General features: G+C 47.2%; 1 protein-coding gene across 3 annotated transcripts in view; it reads right to left on the bottom strand.

The window, feature by feature from the left end:
* The window catches only part of LOC128343208 (ephrin type-B receptor 5), a 144272-nt gene extending 120204 nt beyond the window's left edge, over positions 1-24068 (bottom strand). For all 3 annotated transcript variants that reach the window (XM_053291857.1, XM_053291859.1, XM_053291858.1), the window contains exons 1-2: positions 23930-24068; positions 1980-2044 (exon numbers count right to left, since the gene is read on the bottom strand). In XM_053291857.1, the coding sequence (XP_053147832.1) occupies positions 1980-2044; positions 23930-24026 (162 nt within the window). In that variant the 5' untranslated portion in view covers positions 24027-24068. The remainder of the gene's footprint in view (positions 1-1979; positions 2045-23929) is intronic.
* Between the last annotated feature and the right edge of the window lie 1010 nt (positions 24069-25078).

Genomic DNA, 25078 nt, shown 5'->3' with positions numbered 1-25078 from the left:
GGTAACCCCAGAAATGCCATCCTGATATCCTTGGAGAAAAAGCAGGATACATGTGTGACAATTCACTGAAGTCCATATCCGAATATGTGATAATGTATTTGAATTCCATAGCCGAACTCAAGGCCCTGAATGTTTTCTAGACTTTGGAGAAGTTGGAATCAGGAGTCTAGAGCTATTACAGTCAGCTTAGGTAGGGTACCTCACACTGAGTTGGCTCTCAATGGTTGGAGCCCTTTGTAGCTTCTAAACTGATCAGTACCAATTCCCAGAATCCAGGGACAACGCCGATAGGGGCCTGATTAGGCACTCACCAACTCTACAGGTGAAACTCGGAAAATAAGAATATCGTGCAAAATTCCATTAATTTCAGTAATGCAAATTAAAAGGTGAAACTGATATATGAGACAGACGCATTACATGCAAAGCGAGATAAGTCAAGACTTAATTTGTTATAATTGTGATGATCATGGCGTACAGCTCATGAAAACCCCAAATCCACAATCTCAGAAAATTAGAATATTACATGGAACCAAGAAGACAAGGATGGAAGAATAGAACAATATCAAACCTCTGAAAAGTATACAGTGTACTGTGCTTGATTGGCCAGCAAACTCGCCTGACCTGACCCCATAGAGAATCTATGGGGCATTGCCAAGAGAAGGATGAGAGACATGAGACCAAACAATGCAGAATTGCTGAAGGCCGCTACTGAAGCATCCTGGTCTTCCATAACACCTCATCAGTGCCACAGGCTGATAGCATCCATGCCACGCTGCATTGAGGCAGTAATTGCTGCAAAAGGGGCCCAAACCAAGTACTGAATACATATGCATGCTTATACTTTTCAGAGGTCCAATATTGTTCTATTCTTCAATCCTTGTCTTCTTGGTTCCATGTAATATTCTAATTTTCTGGGATTGTGGATTTGGGGTTTTCATGAGCTGTACGCCATGATCATCACAACTATAACAAATTAAGGCTTGACTTATCTCGCTTTGCATGTAATGTGTCTGTCTCATATATCAGTTTCACCTTTTAATTTGCATTACTGAAATTAATGGAATTTTTCACAATATTCTAATTTTCCGAGTTTCACCTGTAGACCTTGACAATTCAGGCCTGGAAGTTGCAGGGGTATAGCTGTAGTGGTCTATAATGTATAGTGGCAAAAGCAACCAAAGGTCCCATAGAACCATAGAAATTAGCAAATATATTGTAGTGTGAGGTTTTATAGTCTAAAACCCTCTTTTTTAATTACAGCTGGCTGGAAGGAATACATCTATTTGATGTACTTAATTGTGCTTCCAAAATGTGTTGGAAAATGACTTCAAACAATGGCATTTCAACAGAAAGTTGAAATTTGGCACTCAAATTGTGCCAAAATGAAAAACTAACAAAAAGTAGCCAACCCAGTCCACATTTGAAGGCCTGGTCCAGATCTAAAGCACTGAAAATCAGTATGGGCAAAGGATTCTGGAGCTTCTGGTTATAGGAGAAATCTACCAAACTCTAGAAATATTTCTAAAAGCCTGGCTGAATGTTACACTCATCATGAGAAAAGTAACCACACATAAGCAGGCTCTGACTGTTGGGAATTCAGAAAGGCTCCCCCAGAGATGGACAGAGAAAGCTAGAAGCGATCATATAGCTAGTGTCAACTTTTCTCCATCTCTTCATTCTTATTCCTGTTAATCTTGAGTCCTTTTTAGTGGCTAATTAGCACTGCTCCTCCTCTCTCAAAACTTAAGGACAATTAGCTGCTAAAAGAGACACAGAATAAACAGAAACAAATAATAGATAAGGTGGCCAGTAGTTCTGCAATGCCCTCCAGACTTCTCCGCCTATCTCCAAAGGAGCCATCAGAATTCTCAACAGTCCTGAGCTTGTCTTGCAAAGGTGACATGAGGAGTGTAATTTGCGGCAAGATCTCTGTGTGTGGGAATTTTTGCAAGCAGTAGAGAATAACGGAGAGCACATACCCCATCATGAGGATGGGCAGTCCAGCCAATCTCAGAGGTCTCTCCAGTCGTATCCAAAAGAATTTCTGTTAGAAATAAAAATAAGAAAGAAAAAGAAATGAGACCAAAGAGTGATGACCTTGGAATGGCTTTCCATACAACGGTAATTCTTATCTAACATGTTTCCTCATCCGTATGTCATTTCTTGCAAAGGGGACCAATACGACTGCTAGCCTCAAACCTTGCTTGCTACAAATGTCAAACCTAGGAAGGGGGGAACTCCATTATGATCAAGAAACTGTGAATGCATCTGTCGGCTCTGCAAGTGATTTCTTGCAGAGAGAATAAAGCATTTAAGCATTATTCTTAACTATGCATTTTCACCCAATGCATACAGACACCTCATAGCCTGGGGATGAGTCATATGTACCGTGTTTATCACAAGTCTAACTCCAACTTCCATATAAGAGTTTGCTTGTGAGACACAGCTATTACAACTTCACTCCCACAGACAGAACATTATTCCCACCACCCAGAGCCTTTGGATGGGGTGGTCTATAAATGTAAATAACAACAACAACAACAACGCAGACTGCTTATAAGGAAAGACACAATAAAGTTGCTGCGATGATCCACTGGAACCTTTGTAAGAATTACAAATTGCCAGCAAACAAGAATTGGTGGAATCATCCAATTGAGAAGGTCACAGAAAATGAAGAGGCAAAAATCCTTTGGGATTTTAGAATACAAATTGATAGGCATTTAACGCACAATATGCCAGATCTAACAGTCATCAAAAAGAATCAGGTTCTGATAATTGATATTGCAATCCCAGGGGATAGATGAGTTGGTGAAAAACAACTGGAGAAAATAACCAAATACAAGGATCTTCAGATTGAAATTGAGCTGCTCTGGAAAAAGAAAATAGTAGTGGTGCCAATAGTTGTTGGTGCTCTTGCTTCAGTACCAAAAGAACTTGAACACCATCTTGACACCTTGAGCATCGATAAAATTACAACACATCTGCTACAGAAGGCCGCACTACTCGGGACAGCACAAATAATAATAATAATAATGTTGTTTACACAGATAGGTGTTATTGACTGGTTTGTTTTATCCAGACATCGAGTCCTTCTGAAAAAACTGGGATGGCTGAATTTTATTATCAGTATTGTTGCTGTTATTATTATAGATATTGTTGCAGAGTATAGGCTGTTCCCAGTAAAGTTGCTTTTTGTAATTGGCTGATGGTGATTTCTGTGGCCCCTATGGTGTTGAGGTGCTCTTCAAGGTGTTTTGGAATTGCACCTAGGGTGCCAATTACTACTTAGATTATTTTGGTCTTCTTCTGCTTCAGGTTGTAACTGAAGAGAGCCGATTTGAACTTGATCTGTATGTTAACAAGCCAACCAAGAAGCAAGGAGATTGCAAAGCAATCAGAAGCCAGTGCCAAAACTAGTAAGCAAGGGGAAAACAACCCTTCAAAATGAAGCTTGGAACACCAAAAAAACCAAACATGGGTCATTCTGTTCGGATCTCGAAACAGGCCCTTCATTTGAAGGGCGTTCTATTTCTAGCTCGAAACATTCCAAGTGGCCCATTTCAAGTCAGAACCTTTTGAGCTCAAAACGTTCTGCTCATCCCTAATCATGCTCCTGTTATAGACTGCCGTAGACAAGCTACTCTCAACCTCCATTCACATCGACAATTTAGGGATAGTGATACAACCTTGCAAGCAGTGTTCCCTCTAAGGCATGTGCGTGCTCACATGTTTTTTATGTCCACTCTGTGAATTTTAGATCCCACACAGGTTGAATTAGGAAGGTCCCACTCTGAATGCATGTGCACACGCATGCCTTGATACTGCCTCCCAGAACAAAATTCATAACACACACATGTAAAAACTTTTAGAAAGAACACTGCTTGCAAGACTGTTGTATATGATATCTTGAATGTTGTATATAACATTCAAAAGGCACTATATGAATTGTCTTTTGATGTGTTTGTTGCATCCGCACTTTTTAGTTTCAGGTGAGCACCCACAATTAGGCAGGAGACAACTCCATTATAATCAAGAAACTGTGAGTTTGTTAGCTTTGCAAATGATTTCTTGTGTGTGAAGTAGTCTAGAGAGGGAACGGGTGTAGGCTATGTGGAGGCCCAAAGCTCCAAAATGGAGGCCCAATGCTGGTTACCAACACATGTCCAATTTAGTGCTACAGTGCTGAACCAAGAGCAAGAGGAGCTCTTATTTAGGCCTGCTTTTAGAGTGCTGTGTCTTTTTGAGCGTAACAGAACCCTGGGCAACCCAGTAGGCAGCAATTCATCTCTAAACCAATGCATCTTTTCTGTGCTAAATAGCGTGATCTGGCCTAAAGGCTACACCATGGCATTTTGGTGCCCAGGTTATTTTAAACAAAACAATCCACAAGTTTACTATCCAGGCAACAAAGTAAGTTTTCTCTTTCAAAAGTGAAAGATACTTTTGACCAACCAACCAATGCAACCACGCAAAGTTTTTTGGGTTTTTTTTGGGGGGGGGCAAGATTTCTGAGAGAAAGAGGGAGAGAAGGAAAGTGGAAAAGGAAAGGAAAATAGAAAAACTCTCTTTGGCGGCCTGTGCTCTGTGCTGCTGGCAAGCAGGATACTCCCCAGATGGTTTCTCTCCGGTGACCCAGGTAATTTTTTTCCAAGAGCATGAATATTTCACGGACTAGCAAATACACACGGCCTGCAGCTGACAGGGCTCTCCTTCCGATGGGGAATATTTAAACAGCCAAAGCATATCACAGGAGGGGAAAGGATGAGAATACACAGCTGCTACAAAGGAACATGGCCCTCAAACACGCTATTCCTGTTAGAGAGGACTGAGCTACAGAAGGTAAACAAAATGCCCAACCATTTAGATTAGTGAGGTACGTGTGCGGAGGAAAGATCTCTGTGTGGTACCTCAGGCTTGAATAACTTACAGCATTGCCTGCCTCATGGTGAGAAGCCAAAACCAAGGGAGAGACCATTTTGCACTTGATTTGATGACATTTTTTGCTATTAGTTCCACTCCTATGCCCATCAGACTGAGTTGGGCATTTTAATATTTTTAGGGTTCTTTGTTTTCTTTTATCTATGATTCCCCCTATATTTTATCCTCACAACTCTGTAAGAGAGCAACTGGTTCTTTCAGACAGAGTGACTAGACCAAGGTGCTCAGAGAGTTTCATGGCTGAGTGGGGATTTGAACCCAGGTCTTCCAAATCCTAGAGGTCATTCACACAATCAAAAACTGTGTTCTACCTGGGTCTCGGAGCTGTGTGATCCCACCTAATTACCCTTCCCCTTAGACGAGCTTAACGGAGCAAGCGCTCCGTCAACCTCATCTTTTTGCTCGTGTGTTGCCGCAGCATGCAGCAACACATGAGTAGACCCCCAACTGAGAGGGGGTCCCAGTAGACCCCCTCCCCTCCCAAACCCAGGTAAAACACAGATCCCAAACCCAGGTAGTTTTTGATTGTGTGAATGACCTCCCTAGTCTCACACTTTAACTTCTACACCGTACTGACTTACGATGCACTAAGGCAAGCACACCCTGTGGCTTTTCTCATGATGAGGGAAAACCAGGCTAAGGGAGCCCAGCTGGGTTTTCCCCCATCATGAGAACCACTGGGCTCGTGGGTAAGCCCGGTGGTTCAACGGCGGCTAGCCTGCCAAAGTAGCCCTCCCCTAAAATGAGGTTAGCAGAGTGAACGCCCCACTAACCTCGTTTTCTCGATTGTGCTACGCTGCTGCACCTCACGAGGAGCCACCCCCCCCGGCGAGGAGGCTCACGAGGCTACAACAAGCCTCCTAGTATCAGGGGTCTCCACAGAATGCCCCACACACTTGATCGATTGAACCCTAACTGGCTCCTGATCCCCACCGCCCCTACCGGCTCTGTGATGGAGCTGGTAATTGTGTGGGTGGCTGATCCGGCCATACAGGGAGGGCAAAATGCTCATGTGCAGGGAGAACAGGACAAGCCCACTCCCTCTGCACAAGCCCTGCAGGCTCTCCACACTGCTTGTGTGAAGAGCCTCCCTGTCAGCCATGTATGCTGGTCTTCCAAGAAACCTCATGCTTTATTCATTCATTCATTTATTTATTTAAAATATTTCTATACCACCAAAAACTTGCTTCTCTGGGTGGTTTACAATGAAAATCATTTAAAACATCAAATCAATTAACAATTAAAACCATTTAAAACATTTTTTAAAAAAAACAATTTAAAACATTTAAAACCCAGTATAAAAATTTTAAAACTATAAATCTAATTAAAAGCCCGGGTAAATAAACGTGTCTTCAGTGCCTTTTTAAAAGTTGCCAGAGATGGGGAGGCTCTTATTTCAGTCAATGGCAAAGCAAGAACAGAGGTTTGGCAAACAATGAAGCCATTCTCACGACTAGTGATGTGCGGACCGGTCCAGCGGTCCGGTCTGGGGTCAAACCAAACCACCCCCTGGTTCTGTCAGACCAGAACCGGACTGCCAGGTCTGGTCCGACCAGTCCACAAACTTTTTGGGGTTTTTTTGTTTTTTTAAATTAAAGTAGGTTTTAAGTACCTTTAGCCCCTTCGGGGGGCTTGCTGAAGCCGTGTGTGTGTGGGGGGTACATGCGGGTTCCCTCTCCCCCTGCCGGCCTTCCTCATCACCGCTGCGGCCCGCCATGGCCAGGTAACTGAGCATTTTCGGCCCTTTCAGGCCTCTGTACAAGCGCGCGACCACCATTTTGGTGGCCACCGTGCATGCGCCAATGCCCTCTGAGGGGTATTGAAAAAACTGGCAGAAAACTGCCTGAAAACGGCGGGCCGCAGTGGTAATGAGGAAGGCTGGCGGGGGTAGAGGGAACCTGTGAGGACACACACACCCCACGGCTTCAGCAAGCCCCCCGAAGGGGCTAAAGGTACTTAAAACCTACTTAAATTTTTTTTAAAAACAAAAAACCAAAAAATTCGTGGACCGGTCCGAGACTGGAACGGACCGGGGGGGTTCGATGGGGGGCTGGACCAAACTGGCCCGGTTCCGTTTGAGGCCACTCCAGCCTCGAACCGAACCAGGCCAGATGGTTCCATGCACACCCTTACTCACAACCACTGAAAAGCGGGCTAAGTTTGCTTAGCCCACTTTCCAGGGATCGTGGGAACCACCGGGCTCGCAGGCGAGCCCGGAGCTCCCAAGGAAGCTAGCCCACCTAATTGACCCTCCACTTAGATGAGGTTAACGGAGCGAGCGCTCCATTAACCTCATCTTTTTGCTCGTGTGTTGCCGCAGCGCGCAGCGACACACGAGTAGACCCCCGACTGGGAGGCTGCAAACAGCCTCCCAGGCTCAGGGGTCTCTCCAGGAACCAGGATGAGAGCCCGGTGGTTCCCACGATCAGTAGAAAGCGAGCTTAGCCTGCTTTCTACTGATTGTAGAATAGCTTTCTATTCTAGCTTAGCCCGCTTTCTACTGATATGGGAATAGCTTCATTGTCTCTCCTGTGAGGTCCCTATTTATGGAGAACATCTCATTCACGGCAACTGGTGGTGTGCAGCTCCCCCACTCCTCTGAAATTTTGCTCATAAGTGCTGTGCTTCAGATTTCTCCAGAGGCATAATTGGCTGGCAGCCATATGGAAAAGAAGTAAAAGGATCCATCTGGGAGACCATGCTGGGGGGGGGGGGGCGGATGATTAATATGTCCGCACCTCTGGTAGTCTCACTGTCTGAAATAAGAAGCATGTTGTGCCCCCTCTCAGCTGCCTTCCAGGCCGCAGTCCACTAACTAACCCAATTTCAATAGGAGCCACTGAGGACTGAACCAACCCCTCTCTGCATAGCCCAACTACTTATATGTTTATGAAGCTATTCTCACGACAAGCAAAAACAGGGCTTGAGGTCTGAAGGCAGGGTTAGCACTCCCGTGTGAAACCTCGGCAAGCTCTCAAACAGGGCTCTGTCAAAAGAGGGTCACCCAGTTCCCAGCCCCTCCTCTAAAACCAGGTTCAGCAAGCAGGGGAGGTTGCCTACCCTCTCCCACTGCTCGTGTGGAGCCACGGGACGCTGTGGGACACTGCTTGAGGCTCCCTCCCCGGGGATACCATAGAGCCTGGATACCAGAGTGGGCTGCAAAGCAAGCAGAAGTTTGCTCGGGGAAAGCCTGTCCAGCAAACAGCACTGAGCTTCCTTAAAGTGGCAGGCACCTTGCAAATGAGCCCAAGGGAAAATATGAACATAGGAAGCTGCCTTCCACCGAGTCAGACCATTAGTCCATCCAGCTTAGTACTGTCTACTCTACACAGACTAGCAGTGGCTTCCTGAGGCTCTCAGGCAGGATTCCCACTCAGCCTGACCTGGGGATGCCAGACAGGGAGCTCACCTGTGGCATCACACCCCCGCAACGCTCTTGCCGCCACCGCAACGCTCTCGCTTGCTCTCGCCGCCCCCTCCAACACTCTCGCTCGCTCTTGCCACCCCCTGCAATGCTCTTGCTCGCTCTCACCACCCTACAACGCTCCCGCTGCCCCGCAACACTCTCGCTCACTCTCGCTGCCCCCGCAATGCTCTCGCCGCCCCGCAACGCTCTTGCTCACCACCCCCGCAACTCTCGCTTGCTTTCCCCGCCCCCTGCAATGCTCTCGCTCGCTCTTGCCACCCCCGCAATGCTCTCACCACCCCCGCTCGCCCCCCACAGTCTCCCTCCCCCACAAGGCTCATGCTCATGCTCTCTGTCCTCCATCTTTCTACCTCGCAGTCCTTGCTTCCCCCTGGCAGTGCCAGGGACTGTCGCCTGCTCGCCTGACAGCCTCCGAGCTCCCTGCTCCTTGCCGCTTCATGGCGCAGCTCAGCCAACCGTCTGCTGCCCGCAGCCCTTAGAGCCAACTGTCCAGCTCCCAAAGCTGCCCCCAGCCTCCAAGCCCCCTGCTGCTTCACAGCGCCCCCGATCCAGCTTTCAAACTGCTTTCCAGCCACCCCGCAAGGCTCATGGCCCATCTAGAAGAATTAATAATATAGAATATCCCGCTCTTCCTCCAAGGAGCCCAGAGCAGTGTACTACATACTCAAGTTCCTCCTCACAACAACCCTGTGAAGTAGGTCAGGCTGAGAGTGAAGTGACTGGCCCAGAGTCACCCAGCAAGTCTCATGGGAACAGCACCCTTGCCCTTTCCAGATGGAAACGGCACAGGTGATGTGGCTGCTGCTCTCCCCTTCCTGGTGCCAGTGGTGGGGGGAGGGAGTGCTGCTGCTGTAGCTGCTGCTGTTGAGAGCCAGTTCAAAAGGAATCGGGCTAGAGATGCGCTCAGCAAAGGTGCTGAAAGAGCAGCCCATGAATCAAGCCCGTGCCCCGCTCAGAATCCAGGGAAAGGAAGGGCAGGGAGCAGCAGGAGTTTTGCCATCGCTCTCCTCCTTCCCGAGCAGACGGCAGCTGCTCCAGGTGGGTCTGACAAGGTCTCCAACAGGCAGGGAGCGGGTGGGCCAGCCGGCCGACCTTCTTGCAGGCAGGTGAGCCCCTTCCCGAAGCGCAATGGGCCCCGCTGCGCATCCCACCTCCAGAGGCTCCCAGCGGTTCGACCCGCTGTTGCGCTCACTTCCAGGCTGGGCCGGTAGACCACGGCGGTGGCAACAGAACCGCGGTGCTGACCAGGGCTGTTCTGTGGCACCCCTGGCCACTGGAGGATGGGGCTCTCCTTCCTGGGCACACTCCCCCCCCCACCTCACAGCTGCACAAGAGGGAGCCCTTCGCACCCTGCGAGGGGATGGAAGGATGTGCTCCATACGGGGAGAGTGCTGGGCCCTCGAAAATGCGGGGCCCGTAGCACAAGGCCAGTGGACGGGGTGAGTGGGCAGATGTTCAGCACCACCCGCCCACCCGGAGGTGCTCTTAGCCCCGGACAATGGGGCCCTTGCCCATGGCCCCCAAGGTGTGGGGGAGGCATTGAACGGCTGCTGCGGGGTTGCTTGCTGCCTGCCTTCACGAGGCCAAATTACTGATTGTTAGAAATCTTCTAGAGGTGGGGTTGGGGCAGGCCCCTGTGGTGGCGGCGGGTGCAGTGGGAGCGACCACTGGAATGACTGTCTGTGCAAGGGTCACTGGTTCGGCCTCATGGCGGCAATGGCAGTGGGGGGGGGGCCTCGCGGTGGCAGCAGGGGGCTCACAGCAGCGGTGGAGGACCTCACGGTGGGAGCAGTCCTGGCCTGGGTGTGACATGCACCCACCCGCCCACCCTTGCACCATCATCAAGATGCAGAGGGTAGCAGGGCCAATGAGGGTGGGCAGGTGTGGTCGACACTTTGCCACTCACTCTCCCACCCTGCTGGCACTGCAAGAGTGGTAAGTGGCAACATCAGGGCAGGTGGGTGATGGGGACACCCTCCCCCACATGCCCACCCTCCTACGCCCAGAGATGCTAGCAAGGGGTGGCAGTGACGGATTGATGGGAGGCAGAGTCTCCACTTGGCTACAGCGGCAGTAGGGGGTGTCTCTCTTTTACCTTCTACACACACTATACAGTGGGGTGGGGGGTGCCAAGGAGGCCACAGCCACAGCTGCGGGGAGGGTGAGCGGGCGAGGGGAAGGTTCCTCCTTCTGCCTTCCCAAACCATGCTGCGGTGTACGGAGTGTGCCTTGTGCCTGGGCTACTTATGGGGGCATCTTGCAATTGCTCTCATCGGCATCTAGCAATTGCTCCAGGGGGCATCTGCTATGTCCCTCCTGGATCTGGGGAGTGCATTGGGGGTGTGTGTGACTCTTCCTTTGGGGCTGGTTGGCAGCTGCAGCTGCTCACTTCTCTCTCCTTTTGGGCATCAGGATGGAGTTCAGTTCCTTCGACAGTGTTGCAATTGCCAAGAAAGGGTTAACTGAGGCTACCAATCAGAGAGCTACAAAGCAGGACTGCAGCTTGGAGCCCTCTGAGTGGTCTCCTTGGGTCATGTGATCCCCCCTAGCCACTCAGGGCACTGGAAGACCGACATTGCAAGCTGTGGCTGACTGCTTGAAGATAACCTTGTGAAAGTTGATCGTCAGTCTCTCGTATTCACTGCCGAGGCTTCACCAAATGCACGTGTGTTTGCTGTGAGGCTTGAAATAGGGTTAAGGTTGTATGCATGGGGTCACCCTGTTTTCTGCTCATGTGAATAGCTTCTATTTTTATTTTCATTCCTATTCCTATTTCGCCTTTTCCCATGGTGATATTCAAGGCATTTCTTACAGGATTCCCAGACAGTTTTCTACCTGAACACAGACCAGGCCTCAGACTGTTTAGCTTCACCAAAATGGCTGTATCATGTGCCCTTGGACCATGCCCTAAGTATCATTTGTTGGTGTGATATAACCCTAGGAACTTGGTTTTTATCTATATATGGATCCCCTTCTCCTTTACATCACCATAGTGGCATTAACCTCAGCAACCCGTACCATGGCTGTATTAAGCACTGCTATATTGATCTGCCTTATCTGGCAACTGCTTCAAATCAAATGATGTGTGTTTGTTACTCAGTCATCCAAATATAGCGGGAACTTAGCCAAATGCCTTGATTCGGTGGATCCAACGCACTGAGAATAGGCAAGGTCATCATCCTGTCTACAGAAATCCCTGCACTTACACTACTGCATGACCTGACTGTGTATTTTGGTGCAATATCTGCACAGCATATATCTGGGAAGTAGTATAGGTCCTCCATCATCAGGGCTCAAAATGAAATCAAGCTAAAGAGAGGGGTCAGATTACATAATTTCAATTTTTAAAAGAGGAAAACAAATGTACCGAAGAAGCCTAATCAGCACAGCCAGCGAACACATACGAGGCAAGTGTGTAGTTATGTCAGCATTTTAAAAGACATTTGGATAACCATAGGCTACATGTATTTAAGGTATGGTTCCAGTAGCCACTTTTCAAACTAATTTTTAATACAACATAAACTGGAGCATGTTACAACCTACGTCTTCAGGCACAAAAGGTTAGCAGAAAATAGAAATTTTGTGTTCAACTACATGGGAGAACAAGGTGAACAGAGCCTTCAGCAATATGCACATAATTGGGGTGGAGCAGGAGATCTTAGGAAATGATCCTTGGTGCGAAAAGTAGAATGTTACAAGAACATAACAATATACTCAGGAGGATGTATATGGCCAATAGTTCACTTAGGGAGAAGACAGTCAATCATTCTAAGTGTGATGGAAGTGGCTTGAATACACATTCATTTCATTCCAAGACATTTGGTTCCAGGGAGAGAATGTGTTCTAAGCTGCACTTTAGAAAGTCTGCCTGCCTGTCTTCATCCTCTGTCTTTATAATGGGAGAACTCCATCATTCCTTTATTAGGCCCTGGTCCAATCACATTTTACAAATTCCTGTTCTACCACTGCCTGCTCAATGTGCCTACAAGTATTACCTTTCTTGAGGATGGCCACTCTGATGTCTCTTACAGAGCATCTAAGGTAGAAGACATGATCACTCAATGGTATTGTATTTTGTGAGAAGGGGGTGGGGTAGACATTTGATATAATATGGCAGGATATATATATAACCACATGCCATGCATTTCCTTAAGCTTTGTTTGACCAATACAGGCCGCAGATGGACATGTATCCATTAGGAATGTGCATCCCGGCTTGATATTAACCACAGTTCGAATTGAACCGTCCTTGTTCAGCAACTCCAAGTTTGATTTGGACCAGCCCCGGTTCTAAAAGAACTGCTCAGAACCGATTCGAGTATATACTTGTAAAGGGAAAACCGGTGAGGGTTCCCCTTTACAAGTAAAGGGGCAATCCTTAGCCAAAGGATGTGCGGGGAGGGGTGAAAGAAAAGGTAGATGATACCTTATATTTCCAGGCGGTAGCAGTGGCAGAGATGGCAGCAGCAGGGGCTCCTCAAAAACCCCTGCTGGCCTCCCGAAGATCAGCACAGGCCAGCAGCGCCGCAGTTTGGGCCTCCACACATGCCCAGAGGCCATTTTCATGCCCTCAGGAGGCCATTTGCATCACCAGGCAAATTGGCCATACAAATAGCTTCCACACATGCACAGAGGTCATGAAAATGGCCTCCATACATATGTGAAAGTCAGTTAAATGGCCTCTACACATGGGCGGAGGCCCAATCTGGGCCACAGGTGGCCAAGGTTGATCTTCGGGAGGCCGGGAGTGGGGGTGTTGGAGGAGCCCCTGCCTTTTGCAGCGAAGCAGGAGAAGGGGCAGCAGGGAGGTATCCTGCCGCCCCGATTACTGAAGAAAGTATGGGTGGGTGCAAAAGGCTTCTAAAAGCCTTTTGCACTGACTGCAGCAGGGGAAGCCTTTTGCACTAAGCGATTACTGAAGAAATTGTGTGCACGCGCGCACAGACACAAAAGGCTTCTAAAAGCCTTTTGCACTGCAGTGCAGCCAAGCACCAGGAGAAGGGGCAGCAGGGAGGTATCCTGCTGCCCCAATTACGAAAGAAAATATGGACGCCGGACAGGGGAAAGCGGCAGGAGGGGTAAGTAAACCCACCCCCGCCCTTAAAGGGTAAAGTAAACCCACCCCCACCCCAATCCACCCCAATCCGAACCGCCCATGTCTGGACTGGTCGGAGGCCTGTAGAATGGCCTCCGGAACAGTCCGGGCACATCACTAGAGCCTGCCAGGTATGTATCTGGCACAACAGTGGCTCCACAAAGCTTTTGTTTCTGCTTTCTGCCTCCGACCACTAGAGGGGCAGGCACCCAACGGATCACAAGACCCAGTTGTGGGCTGTACTTGGCTTAGCTGGTAATATGTTATTCCCAACCAGGAGAGTGGGAAACAACAGAGGATGAGTGGGTATCTTTCCTAATCTCTCCTCTCCCCCAACCCCACCAAAGGGGGTCCTCCACCTCTCCCCCAATATGTATCCATAATCTGCATATGGATACCAATTTTCATGCACTATTTGGCCTCTCTAGATCAAAGACTGGAAAAAATGGATGGAAAATGATAAACAGAGAGAAGACAAGCAGTGGTGAAGGGGCAGGGGAAGTAATGAAATAAAAATTAAATGGGGCGGGGGGACACCTCAAAACCTAGCTGTGATACAGAAGAGTATATAGAAATTATAAATAAAACACAGTTCTCTTTCTAAAAGTTATAACTTTGGGCAGCACCCAGATTAAGTTAGTTATGACTAATTTCCATTGAAATTAATGGGACTTTAGTTATCCATGGTTTACTTGTCTCATTGATTGCAATAGTTCTTAGTCATGATGACCAATTAGTCTGGATGCTGCCCTTGAAAATTAAAATGTGTACACAAGGGTTGGTATGTTACAATGTAAGGCTGCAAAAAAAAAAAAAATACCAGACATTTATGCATTTCATGCCTCCACCTGTTTGTTTCTTTTTTTTTCTAGATCCCAATATTTTACACTGTTCTGGTGCCTAAAAATTTGATATACCTGATTTATGTGTCTGCCACAAATTGTTCATTAGAAAAATGTAATACATAAAAGGCATTAGCTCCCCTCTCACCCACCCTGAATTTCATTTTACATATTTCATCAAGAAGTGGATCTGAATAATGGTTTTCATCTGATCTGTTCAATTAACTTTAAAAATTATTCTTTAGTGAGTAAAGACTATCAATAAGAAAAAGTTGTCATTTCTTTAAAGAATAAGGCTTAAACTACATGTAAAAGGAAGATATATGGGCATTACTGAGATACATTATTTACTACTACTACTACTACTACTACTACTACTACTACTACTTATATAGTCTACTTTTCAACAACAACAAAAGTTATCAAAAATGGTTTACACAGTAAAGGAATGTGAAACAAAAATGGTTCCCTGTCCCAAAGGTGTTCATAATCTAAGGGGGGAAATGACACCAGCAAACAACCACTGGGATGAACCGGGGTAATTCCTCTCCTCCCTGGTAAATAGAAGAAAACCAGAAACCACTATGTGCCTCTATTGTCTAGTTAGTAGGGACAAAGGTCTTTCTCATGTTCCTGCCACCACTGCTATGTAGCTCAGACTCCCATTGTTGATGAAATATCAATAACCAGGGCAGACTCCTTGGGTAATGGCTCCTATCCAATGGCAGTCAGGGACCCTTAGAGTCACGTCAGGTCAGCCAATGGCAGATGGAGACTCTTCTGCGAGCCTCACCTATCTCTGGCATTAAGGCAGCCCTGCCAATCACTGCCAGAGGCTTTACAGCCGCCGTCACAAAATCCCACAGTACATTACAATATACCCAACATATTTCAACTGCTGCAACAATAAACCTGTGCAAACATCTGTTCCCAATATCTAATAATAATGAATTCTGCATGGTCTGAGCAATGTAAAGTAGAAGTCTTAGAAGAGTCAATGTGACGTAGAGGGCAGAGTGTTACATTTGGACTGGTTTCAAAGCCTCTCTCAGCGGTGAAGTTTCTGGGCATCTTTGGGCGACTCGCTTTTTCTCAGTCCACCTCACAGGGCTGTTGTGAGGATAAAATGGGATACCTGTCATGTACACTGCCCTGAAGTTCTTGAAGAAAAGGTGAGATATAAATGTAACAGACAGCCTTCTGCCAGCCCCTAGGCCCCTGTTGTGGTGCCAGTTCCAAACCAGAGACGGAACTAAGGGTTGTGGAGTGAAGTGGGCAAATGCAAGCCCTGTGCCCTGCAACAGATGGCATGGTGCACAAGCTAGGAAGGGTTTAGCATGGAACTACAATTGATTCAACGAAAGGGCACCAGCACGTTAGTGATGAGGGCAGAGAAAGACAGCAGAAACCTGCTCTTTCTAGCCATGTGCGATTCTGAACAGGACAAGAAAGTTAATATTTCAGGAATGCTGCTGGTTAGGATTTTTTAAAGTGTTCAGTTGTTTTGGGGTTGTTGTTTTTTCTTCAGTCAACTACTGAAAGTCATTTTTACCATTTTTAATGGAGTTAAAATTTGGAAATATGGCTATATAGCCAGAAAGAGATAGAAATAAATATACATAGTGTTAAGTGGGGAAGGGGAGGTTTCCTTGCCAGCTTCAACTATCAGAGATTAAAATGAGTGATTCTATCTAATGTTGCTACTGTTCAAGAACTTTTTTAAAAATTCATGCTCCGCTGTACGCTATAAGTCACAGTGGGCCCTCTAGTCCACCCCACTGCACTCTGTTAAGGATAGCAAAGGACCAACTGATGACCCACTAAGGGCCAGCTCACACCATTAAGAGTGATGTAGTTGCCAATTCAGTTGTGCAGAGGACGCTCTTCACGACAGGCCCCAAGGCCATGCCCACCCCAACAGCCAGAGAAGCTGAGAAGTACCGGCACTCCATCCCTGCACGTCCCCCCTCCATTACACCCCTGCTATTTAACTCAAATTATAAAAATATGAAAGTTGAAATAGCAAGACACCCATTTGGGTTGTGGCAAATGGCAGAAATTGAGTTTCCCTGCCATAAATGCAGAAGCAGGGGCCAGATCCTTTCCTCAATGCTGCTTCATATTATTGGCAGGGAATTGTAGCAACCTAAATCCAGACACACCATGTTGTGTTTCTACAACTGATGGCACCATATGTGTACTCTTGGATTGGTACTGAGATACCTCTTGTACCTGAGCTGAACCACTTTGCCAGTCCTTAGTCTTTTCTCTGTTAAGAAGTTCTTCCATCACAAAATATCTCTTCATTTTCTTCCAGTCAACCACTTTCCATCCTCCTTGTTGATCCTCCTCCCTTTTGCCTCTCCCTTTGTCCCTCACAACCACAGATCTCATTTTCACTCATCATAGATTCTCTCCTTGCCTCCTTCCAATTTTCTCCTTGCCTCCTTCCTTGATTATTTCCCCCCATTTTATGCCTGGTTTCCAACCTGCCTTTTCCAGAGGCTGTCATGTGTGAGAAAAAGATGAGCATTCATCATGGAACAGTTCAGGTCAGTGAGCACATGTGGCTGCAGGGAGTTTGCTTGGCCCAGCAACAGGACTGCTCATGACACCTTTGCTCTTCCATCTCCAGCTCTCTTTCCTGGGTTTATTCCTCTTCTCCCCTTCCCCGCCATCGTTCCATCCCCATCAGCTTTATTCTACTCCCTATCCTGGTGATTCAACATAATCAAGCCCCCTGTAAAGCAGTAATACAGCAATTTCCTTTCATGCTAATATCAGGAATTAGATACCACAATAGCAACCCAAAGGTAAGCCTGGTCTTCTCAGACAAAAGTGTGACAGACTTTTAAAATCCCTCCCAAAAGCATTTTATTTTAGAAACCAGCTTCTATCAAACATAATGGAATCACTCTGTTTCTAAACCTTCCACGGTCCAAAGGGCTCCTGTTCTCTTTAAACACTCTGCTCTCTCTCCTTTGCTGCCTCTTATGCCTGAAACTCCTACCAAGGACACCTTCATGGAGCCCACCTTTTCTGTGAGCCTTTTCACTAAACCCTTTAGTCGTCATCCCCAACTAAGATAAAGTCCAACAGATTGGTGTGTTTGCCCACATCTATATCTAGTTATTGTTGCTTCTCCCCTCCTATTTAGCTACAATGTCTAAATAGCATCTTCGGTGTCAGAGGCAGGATATCCTCTCCCACACAGACGAGACTATAAGGTTGTCCTCACAACCAAAATGGGGTGGGCTGGGGGAAGGCAGGATCCTACCTGCCTTCCCTCAGATGAACATAGGAACACAGGACGCTGCCATATACTGAGTCAGACCATTGGTCTATCTAGCTCAGTATTGTCTTCACACAGACTGGCAGCAGCTTCTCCAAGGTTGCAGGCAGGAATCTCTCTCAGCCCTATTTTGGAGAAGTCAGGGAGGGAAACCTTCTGCTCTTCCCAGAGCAGCTCCATCTCCTGAGGGGAATATCTTACAGTGGAGACACTTCTAGTCTCCCATTTGTATGCAACCAGGGTGGACCCTGCTTAGCTAAGGGGACAATTCATGCTTGCTACCACAAGACCAGCTCTCCTTTGGGCTCTGATGCTCATGTGCCCACACAACCATCATGGTGGCAAGCTTCTCAATGGGATTCCACAGAACTCGCACTGGGTCATCTGGCATCCCACAGTGCACTGAATGAGTAGCGAAGCTGCTGCCCTCAGCACTATGTGTTTTCAAAATGGCCACTGGCTGCCCAGCAACAGCTTTGCAAGTGGTGGCAGCACAGACGACCAGAAAGTGAGGTAAGACAGACTTGGTTTTCCTCCTACCTCACCTTTCACCCAGGTAGCAGATCTGGGCTACCCAGTTCTGGAGCAGCTGGGTCCGGAGGCCTCCCAGTGTTCCCAGGCAACACAAACTGCTTGGATTACCCAGGTAGCTTCGTGTCAGGAGAACGGGCTCTATACATTTCTTGGGGCAGGGACACACCACGTTTGTTAGGTTCCTTCATTAATTGACACATAGAGTACACTGATGGCACTATATTCATAAGAAAAACAGCCCTACCTACCATAATCCTTTATCATAGCAATAATAATATATCTAATTATTATTTATCGTCTTACTATAATTTTTCGTTCAGAAATGTCACCAGGGAAATTGCCAAGCTTATACACTTTTCTTATATTTTCAGCTGCTACCACACACACGCACACCTGACACACATGTACACACACTTGAGCGACTTCTCTTGCAGGCTACTGCATGCATACTCTCTCCCTTTATGCTTCAACTCAAATTATCCTATTGAGTTCATAACCTACACTTCAAAAAACTTGAGCAGTGATTGTCTCTAAGCCTTGTGCCAATAAGACATTGAACTTTGTTATCATCTCTGCTGCATACACAAAGATGCCCCACAGTTGCCTGTCTGAAAGAGCTCTGCCCTGGAAAACTGGGGCGGCTGGGGGAGAGGAAAAACTTACCTCCCCACTGGAGACATTCATAGTCAGTGGATCCCCTTGAGATTGTCTTCCCTCCTCCACCACCAATTTCCAGGACATACCCCTTTCAGAAAGGTTTTTTAGCTAAGCAAGGGAGGAGTTTCTCCCTCATCTTGCCAGAAAGCTATATTTTCAAGCCTTGGATTGGCTCAGATGAGGAACAGGGGTATTTCTAAATTTAGATTCAGATTAAGTTTATTACAGTCCAAGACAAGAAAACAAACAGAAACAAGGGAGAAATGCAGAGTTACAGAAAAACCAATACAGCTTATAGCATACATCACATCCATTTACAATATTATGGATACCATAAATCAATGCTCAGAGACCAGCACTTCCTCAGATTACAGATTTAACCATCTGACACCTAATGGAGCAGCCCCTGGAGCAAACTTTTGCAACATTAAGAGTAATGTCCGTGTTCTTAAAACATTCTGAAAGATTCTGAAAGAAGAAGAGAGGTATAAAATTTATCTGACCTGCCTGGAAAATACTTTATAATTCAGGTTATAAAAATAAAATGAATGTCTCTATAAAACTGGCAGTCTATCACATGGTCTGCAGTTTTAACCTCTCCCATCTGGCAGGGACAAATCCGATCTGCATAAGGAATTTGGAGGTATCTCCCCTCCAGTACAGCTGATGGCAGCACATCAAGCTGAACTAAAGCACAAGTTCTTTGCTACTTCAATGTTATATGCATACCATACTGCTATTCTCTCTTTTTCACCAAAAGGGCTGAGGAGATCCCTCTGGGCTTTTGCCACCTATTGCTCAGAGGAAAAGTTGACCATCAATTATTCTAAAACAAAAGTCATGACCTAAGAGTCTAACTAAACACAGATGTCAGATAAACAGCCATGACATAGAACAGTTTAGGCTGTATAAAATATCTGGGCGTTGTCTTCCAGGCTTTAGGCTTCTGGAGGACCCAGATTGCCCATGTCACAAAGACTGCCCAAAGAAGTGTAGCAGCAATCCTCGGATTCTATTTTTCAAATGGAGGGTCATTTATTCCTTCCTCAATTAGTGTTCCAGGGTAGGGTAGTGGCTCAACTTTTGTATGGATTACAGTCCTGTGTTTATAAGGATTTTCGCCCACTAGAGGTGATCCAGTCAAAGTTTTTGAAAGCTATCCTTGAAGTATCACGTTGTGGCCTCAATGCTACTCTCTGTATATACAGAGTTGGGGTCAGTCTCATTAGAGGCATGAGCCTGGTTAAATAAGATCAATTTCTGGCTCAAACTAACGTTTTTCCCTATGAGACTGGCCCCTTTAACCCCGTCAGCTTCCATTCAGGTTGAAAGAGAGTTTTAGAGGAGAAACTCCTGAGTTGTGGAGCTGTATGACTTCTTGCAACTCTATCATCTCTCTTATCATTTTGAATAGAGTCCAAAGTGAATAGAGTTATCTCCCCTAAATTCAGAAATCCAGTTAATCCAGGCCACTAAGTCCAACGATTTGACTATGTTTGGGTGGATCACAGCAAGAGGGCTTCAGTGGGATACTGCTACGCCAGATTGTTGTGTTCCAGCTGATACCTGGGAGTCATATTTTTCATCATTCTATACAGAAGAATCTGCTCAGGGCTCTCTCCCAGATCCCTGTTTGTCGGACCTCCCTGTATGGCCCCTAGTCACTACTACAGAAACTAAAAAGCAGAAGAAGCTTGGAAAAGCTCCTGGAGGTTGAGTATATCCCCCTAGAACAGATAAAAACAACAACACTGAATTAGGAACCCAAGCGTTGGCCATGCTTTTCACCTATATTGTCCAATCTATGCAGATCCCCAAAGATGGGGCCTCACAGTTATTATCCCCATATATAAAAAGGGAATAAAACCAGATCCTATCAACTATTGGCCAATTAGCTTGTTAAGTATAGTTGGCAAGCTTTATGCAAGACACCTTTGTTGGAAGGTGTGGGATTGGCTGGATCATGAGAACATCTTGGTCGAAGAACAGGCAGGTTTTAGGATGGGTAGGTCCAGGGCTGTCCTTAGGGCATGGCAAGCAGGGCAACCGCCCTGGGTCCCATTCTTTTAACCCCCATTAGAATTAACTGGAAGGGGCCCCCACACTGGCTGATTTGCCCCAAGCCCCACACCCCACCAGTGCTCTCTAAGGATAGCCCTGGGTAGGTCCACTGCAGACCAATGTCTAATATTACAGCACTTGGACAAGAAATATATTTCTAAGCCCTGAGGAACTTTATATACTGCATTTATCGTATTCAAATCAGTGATGGTTCCTTACACAGGGACAAATGGTGGGAGAAGCTGGAAGCCTCTATGAAAGACAGTGGTTTACTTTTGCTAATTTGGATATCTTAAAAGTGGTGATTCTCTTATATTTAGCCGGGGGAGAGCAACTGGTCTATCCAACCCCAGCACAGAATCCCTCCTGTGGCTGCTATTGGTGGTATTAATTATTATCATCATCATCATCATCATCATCATCTATATACTTATTTCTTGTAGACGGGCCATGCGCGGCAACGTGGTAGGAAGGAAGTGACTGGCTGAGTTTGCAAGCAGAAGCACCTGATTGGGCAGTGGGCATTCCATATGCAGAGTTTGTAAGCAGAAGCACCTCATTGGGCAGTGGGGATTCCATATGCAGATAGGGAGAAGGAGCCTGTGAGAGCAGAAGCACCATGGTGACTGGGCAGTGGGGATTCCCTATGCAGATAAAGAGGAGGGGCCTGTGATGGTTAGGGTCAGTTGGAATGCAGCTGATGTTCTTGATATAAGAGGATAGCAGGCAGGGGTCTGCAAAAAGACAGGTCATGAGAGAGGAAAGAGCCGCTTCAGGAGAAGGAGGATGCCGTTGTGTAAATGAACAAAATCTGTTAACTCAGGGAGGGAGGAAGAAAAAACATGAAGGGAGGGGGAAGAAAGAGTGGAGAAGAGCGAGTGGAGGAGAGAGAAAGAAAGAGAAAAAGAAGGGAGGGGGAAGAGAGAGAGAAGGAAGGGCAAGGGAAGGGCCTTAGCCTGTCAGCAGCCTGAGGGGAATGAGTGGCCATGGCGGCACTGGTACCAAGGAAGGGTCCAGGCAACCACTGCTGCTGTTTGGGGCTACTGAGGCCATTGTGAGAGGGAGGCAGGCAGGCAAGGGATGGGCCTGGGCCTGTCAGTGGCCTGAGGGGAACAAGCAGCCATGGTGGTGGCAGCAGCGAGGAATGGCCCGGTCAACCACTGCTACTGCTCCTGGAGGGAGGAGCAGGAGCGGGGTTCAGGTGAGGGTGGGGAGGTCTCTGGGGATAGGGGGCTGCAGCTTGGCCAATAGGCAGTAGCAATGCTGCAGCCACAACCAAGAAGGGTGAGGAGGATGGAAGCAACTGGATGGAGGAGGAGCAGGAGTGCAGCCCAGGTGAGGGTGGGAAGATCTCTGAGGTGAGGGGAGCAATCAAGTACTAACGTGCAGATGCTCTAGAGCGTGCAAGAGTTCCAGCATTGAAGCGGAGAGAAATATTGGCGGCCAGGATGCAGAGGTGGAGGGCCGGCAGGCAAAGCCCCTCCAGCCAGAAGAGGTGGGTGGACGGTAGGCGAAGCCCTACCAGCTGGGAGGAGAAGGTGGGAGGCGGTGGTGGGATGGCCTGGCCCTGGCCCGCCAAATGGGGAGAGCTGGGGGGGCGAGCGAGCGAGCTGCGGGGGGGGAGAGCGAGCGAGTGAGCGAGCTGCGGGGAGAGAGCGAGTAAGCGAGCGAGCTGCGGGGGGGAGAGTGAGCGAGCGAGCTGGGGGGAGAGCGAGCGAGCAAGCGAGCTGCGGGGTGGAAAAGCGAGCTGCAGGGGGAGAGCGAGTGAGCGAGCAAGCTGCGGGGGGAGAGTGAGCGAGCGAGCTGCGGGGGGGAGAGCGAGCGAGCGAGCTGCGGGGGGGAGAGCGAGCGAGCGAGCTGCGGAGGGGAGAGCGAGAGAGCGAGCTGCGGGGGGGAGAGCGAGCGAGCGAGCTGCGGGGGGGAGAGCGAGAGAGAGAGCTGCGGGGGGGAGAGCGAGCGAGCGAGCTGCAGGGGGGAGAGCGAGTGAGCGAGCTGCGGGGGGGAGAGCGAGCTGCGGGGGATGTCACAGGCTCAGTACACAACTGCACAGATGCTCTGTGCGGGGTCAGCTATTTGTTGTTGTTGTTATTATTACATGTATATCCCGCTCTTCCTTCAAGGGGCCCCGAGCAGTGTACTACATACTTGCGTTTTTTCCTCACAACAACCCTGTGAAGTAGGTTAGGCTGAGAGAGACATGACTGGTCCAGAGTCACCCAGCTAGTATCATGGCTGAATGGGGATTTAAACTTGGGTCTTCCCGGTCCTAGTCCAGCACTCTAACCACTACACCACGCTGGCATGAACCTTGTTTGCCAATAGTTGGCAGTATCTGATTTTATACCCTTTTTATATATGGGGATAATAATTGCAAGGCCCCAATCTTTGGGGATCTGCATAGATTTGTCCATGTAGGTGAAGAGCATGGCCAACACTGGGACCTACCATTCAATGTTGTTTTTAATCAATTCCTGTGGGATATAATTGCCTCCCAGAGCTTTTCCAGGATTCATCTGGGCCACCAGCTTTTTAAATTTCTGTAGTAGTGACTGGGGGCCATACAAGAAGGTCCGACAAACAGGGATCCGGGTGGGAGCCCTGAGCGGATTCTTCTGTATACAATGATCGAAAATATGACTCCCAGGTATCAGCTGGAACACAACAATCTGGCGTAGCAGTATCCCACTGAAGCCCTCTTGCTATGATCCACCCAAACATAGTCAAATTGTTGGACTTAGTGGCCTGGATTAACTGGATTTCTGAATTTAGGGGAGATAACTCTATTCACTTTTGACTCTATTTGAGATGATTTTGGAAAGCTTGCTAATCTCTAATAACTATACTTATAGTTACTAGTTACTAGCTGTAAAGTTATTACTTCCTAGATAGCAGCCAGTAACTATCACTGCTCATTAAAGAAACATCTTCTAACCATTAAGCACACATCTTTAGCTAGCTCTGGAAACACTGACCATCACATCAGTGACCGTTATCAAGCAATCAAATGGACAAAAGATAGTCATCCTTTCACTAGTCACAACACAATGGTATTTTTTGCTACATAACTAATCAGAATTGCATTACCTTCCAGAGAAGCTGCCAGACCAAGGAGGCAGGCCACCCACAGCCCAACCATTATAATGGCTCTTCTCTTCATTCTTACAGTGGTGTTAGGATCCATGTAACCTCTGCAGAGTTCTCAGCATCTTCCATAAGTTGCAATTGTCCCAGCAGGTGTTCCAGCAGACAAGAAGGGTCAGGGGTCTACATGCACCAAAGCACAGCCAATTCCACATGAAAGGAGGAACTGCAATGAAGCAAAAGGAAAAGACTGAAAGAAACCATTGTTTGAAGTACACCAAGCCCTCCTCAACAGGTTGCTCTGGGGTACCAACCCAGTGCACCATCAGTAGCAGTAACTCCCACTTAGAAACTTGTTGGTGTAGAAGAGCCATATAGTCCAAGAGAGAGAGTGCTAGATAATTTGTTCTTTCAAAAAACAACATTGCCTCCTAGTAATAAACAACAGCATCATCTCCTGGTAATTCATCATGAATTCATCATGTTAAGTTCATGAATTTAACAACTTTATTGTTTTATTATTTGCTCTATCTAAAAAATAAATAAATCCCAACTTCTATTCTGCTTTTTCTAATAACTTCTCAAGGATCAAGTTTAGGGAATCTAAAATTTCCCTAGTTCTCAAAGGATTAGACACATTCACAGAGGACAGAATAATAACAGATTGCTTTTCCATTGACCAATGAATATCAGTTGCTGGAGAAGAAGTAATAGAGGAGGGCTGCTAACTTCATGCCCTGCTTCTATGCTTCCCAGAAGAATCTGGCTGGCCAATGTTGGAAACAGAGGGCTGAAATCCTTGGTCTGATCCAGCACAGTTCTTCATATATTTTTAAAGCAGGTGTGTGTGTGTGTGTGTGGTTATTTTCCCATGGGTTTTTCCCTTTGGCTCTGTCAGTTCTATTAATAATCTGCTCATAGTTTACCCTCGTTAAGAAAAGAGGAGGAGGTATCCTCGCTGAACAACTTGGAAGTCCTTCTATCATCTTGTTAAAAGCTTATCAAGCAGCCCTTTCAAGCAGCCATGTTGACTCACTTTGCACAAACTTTGTTGACCTTGCAAACCTGACCCTTCTGAACCTTCTCAAATTGGCAATCAGCTGGCTCCTTCGCACCCACTGAGTATGACCCCTAGATCCTCACCCAGAGCCG

This window comes from Hemicordylus capensis, chromosome 2, assembly GCF_027244095.1.
Source record: "Hemicordylus capensis ecotype Gifberg chromosome 2, rHemCap1.1.pri, whole genome shotgun sequence".
Lineage (NCBI taxonomy): Eukaryota > Metazoa > Chordata > Lepidosauria > Squamata > Cordylidae > Hemicordylus > Hemicordylus capensis.
The sequence above is the reverse complement of the archived record's forward strand: the minus strand, read 5'-3'. Positions and strand labels throughout refer to the sequence as shown.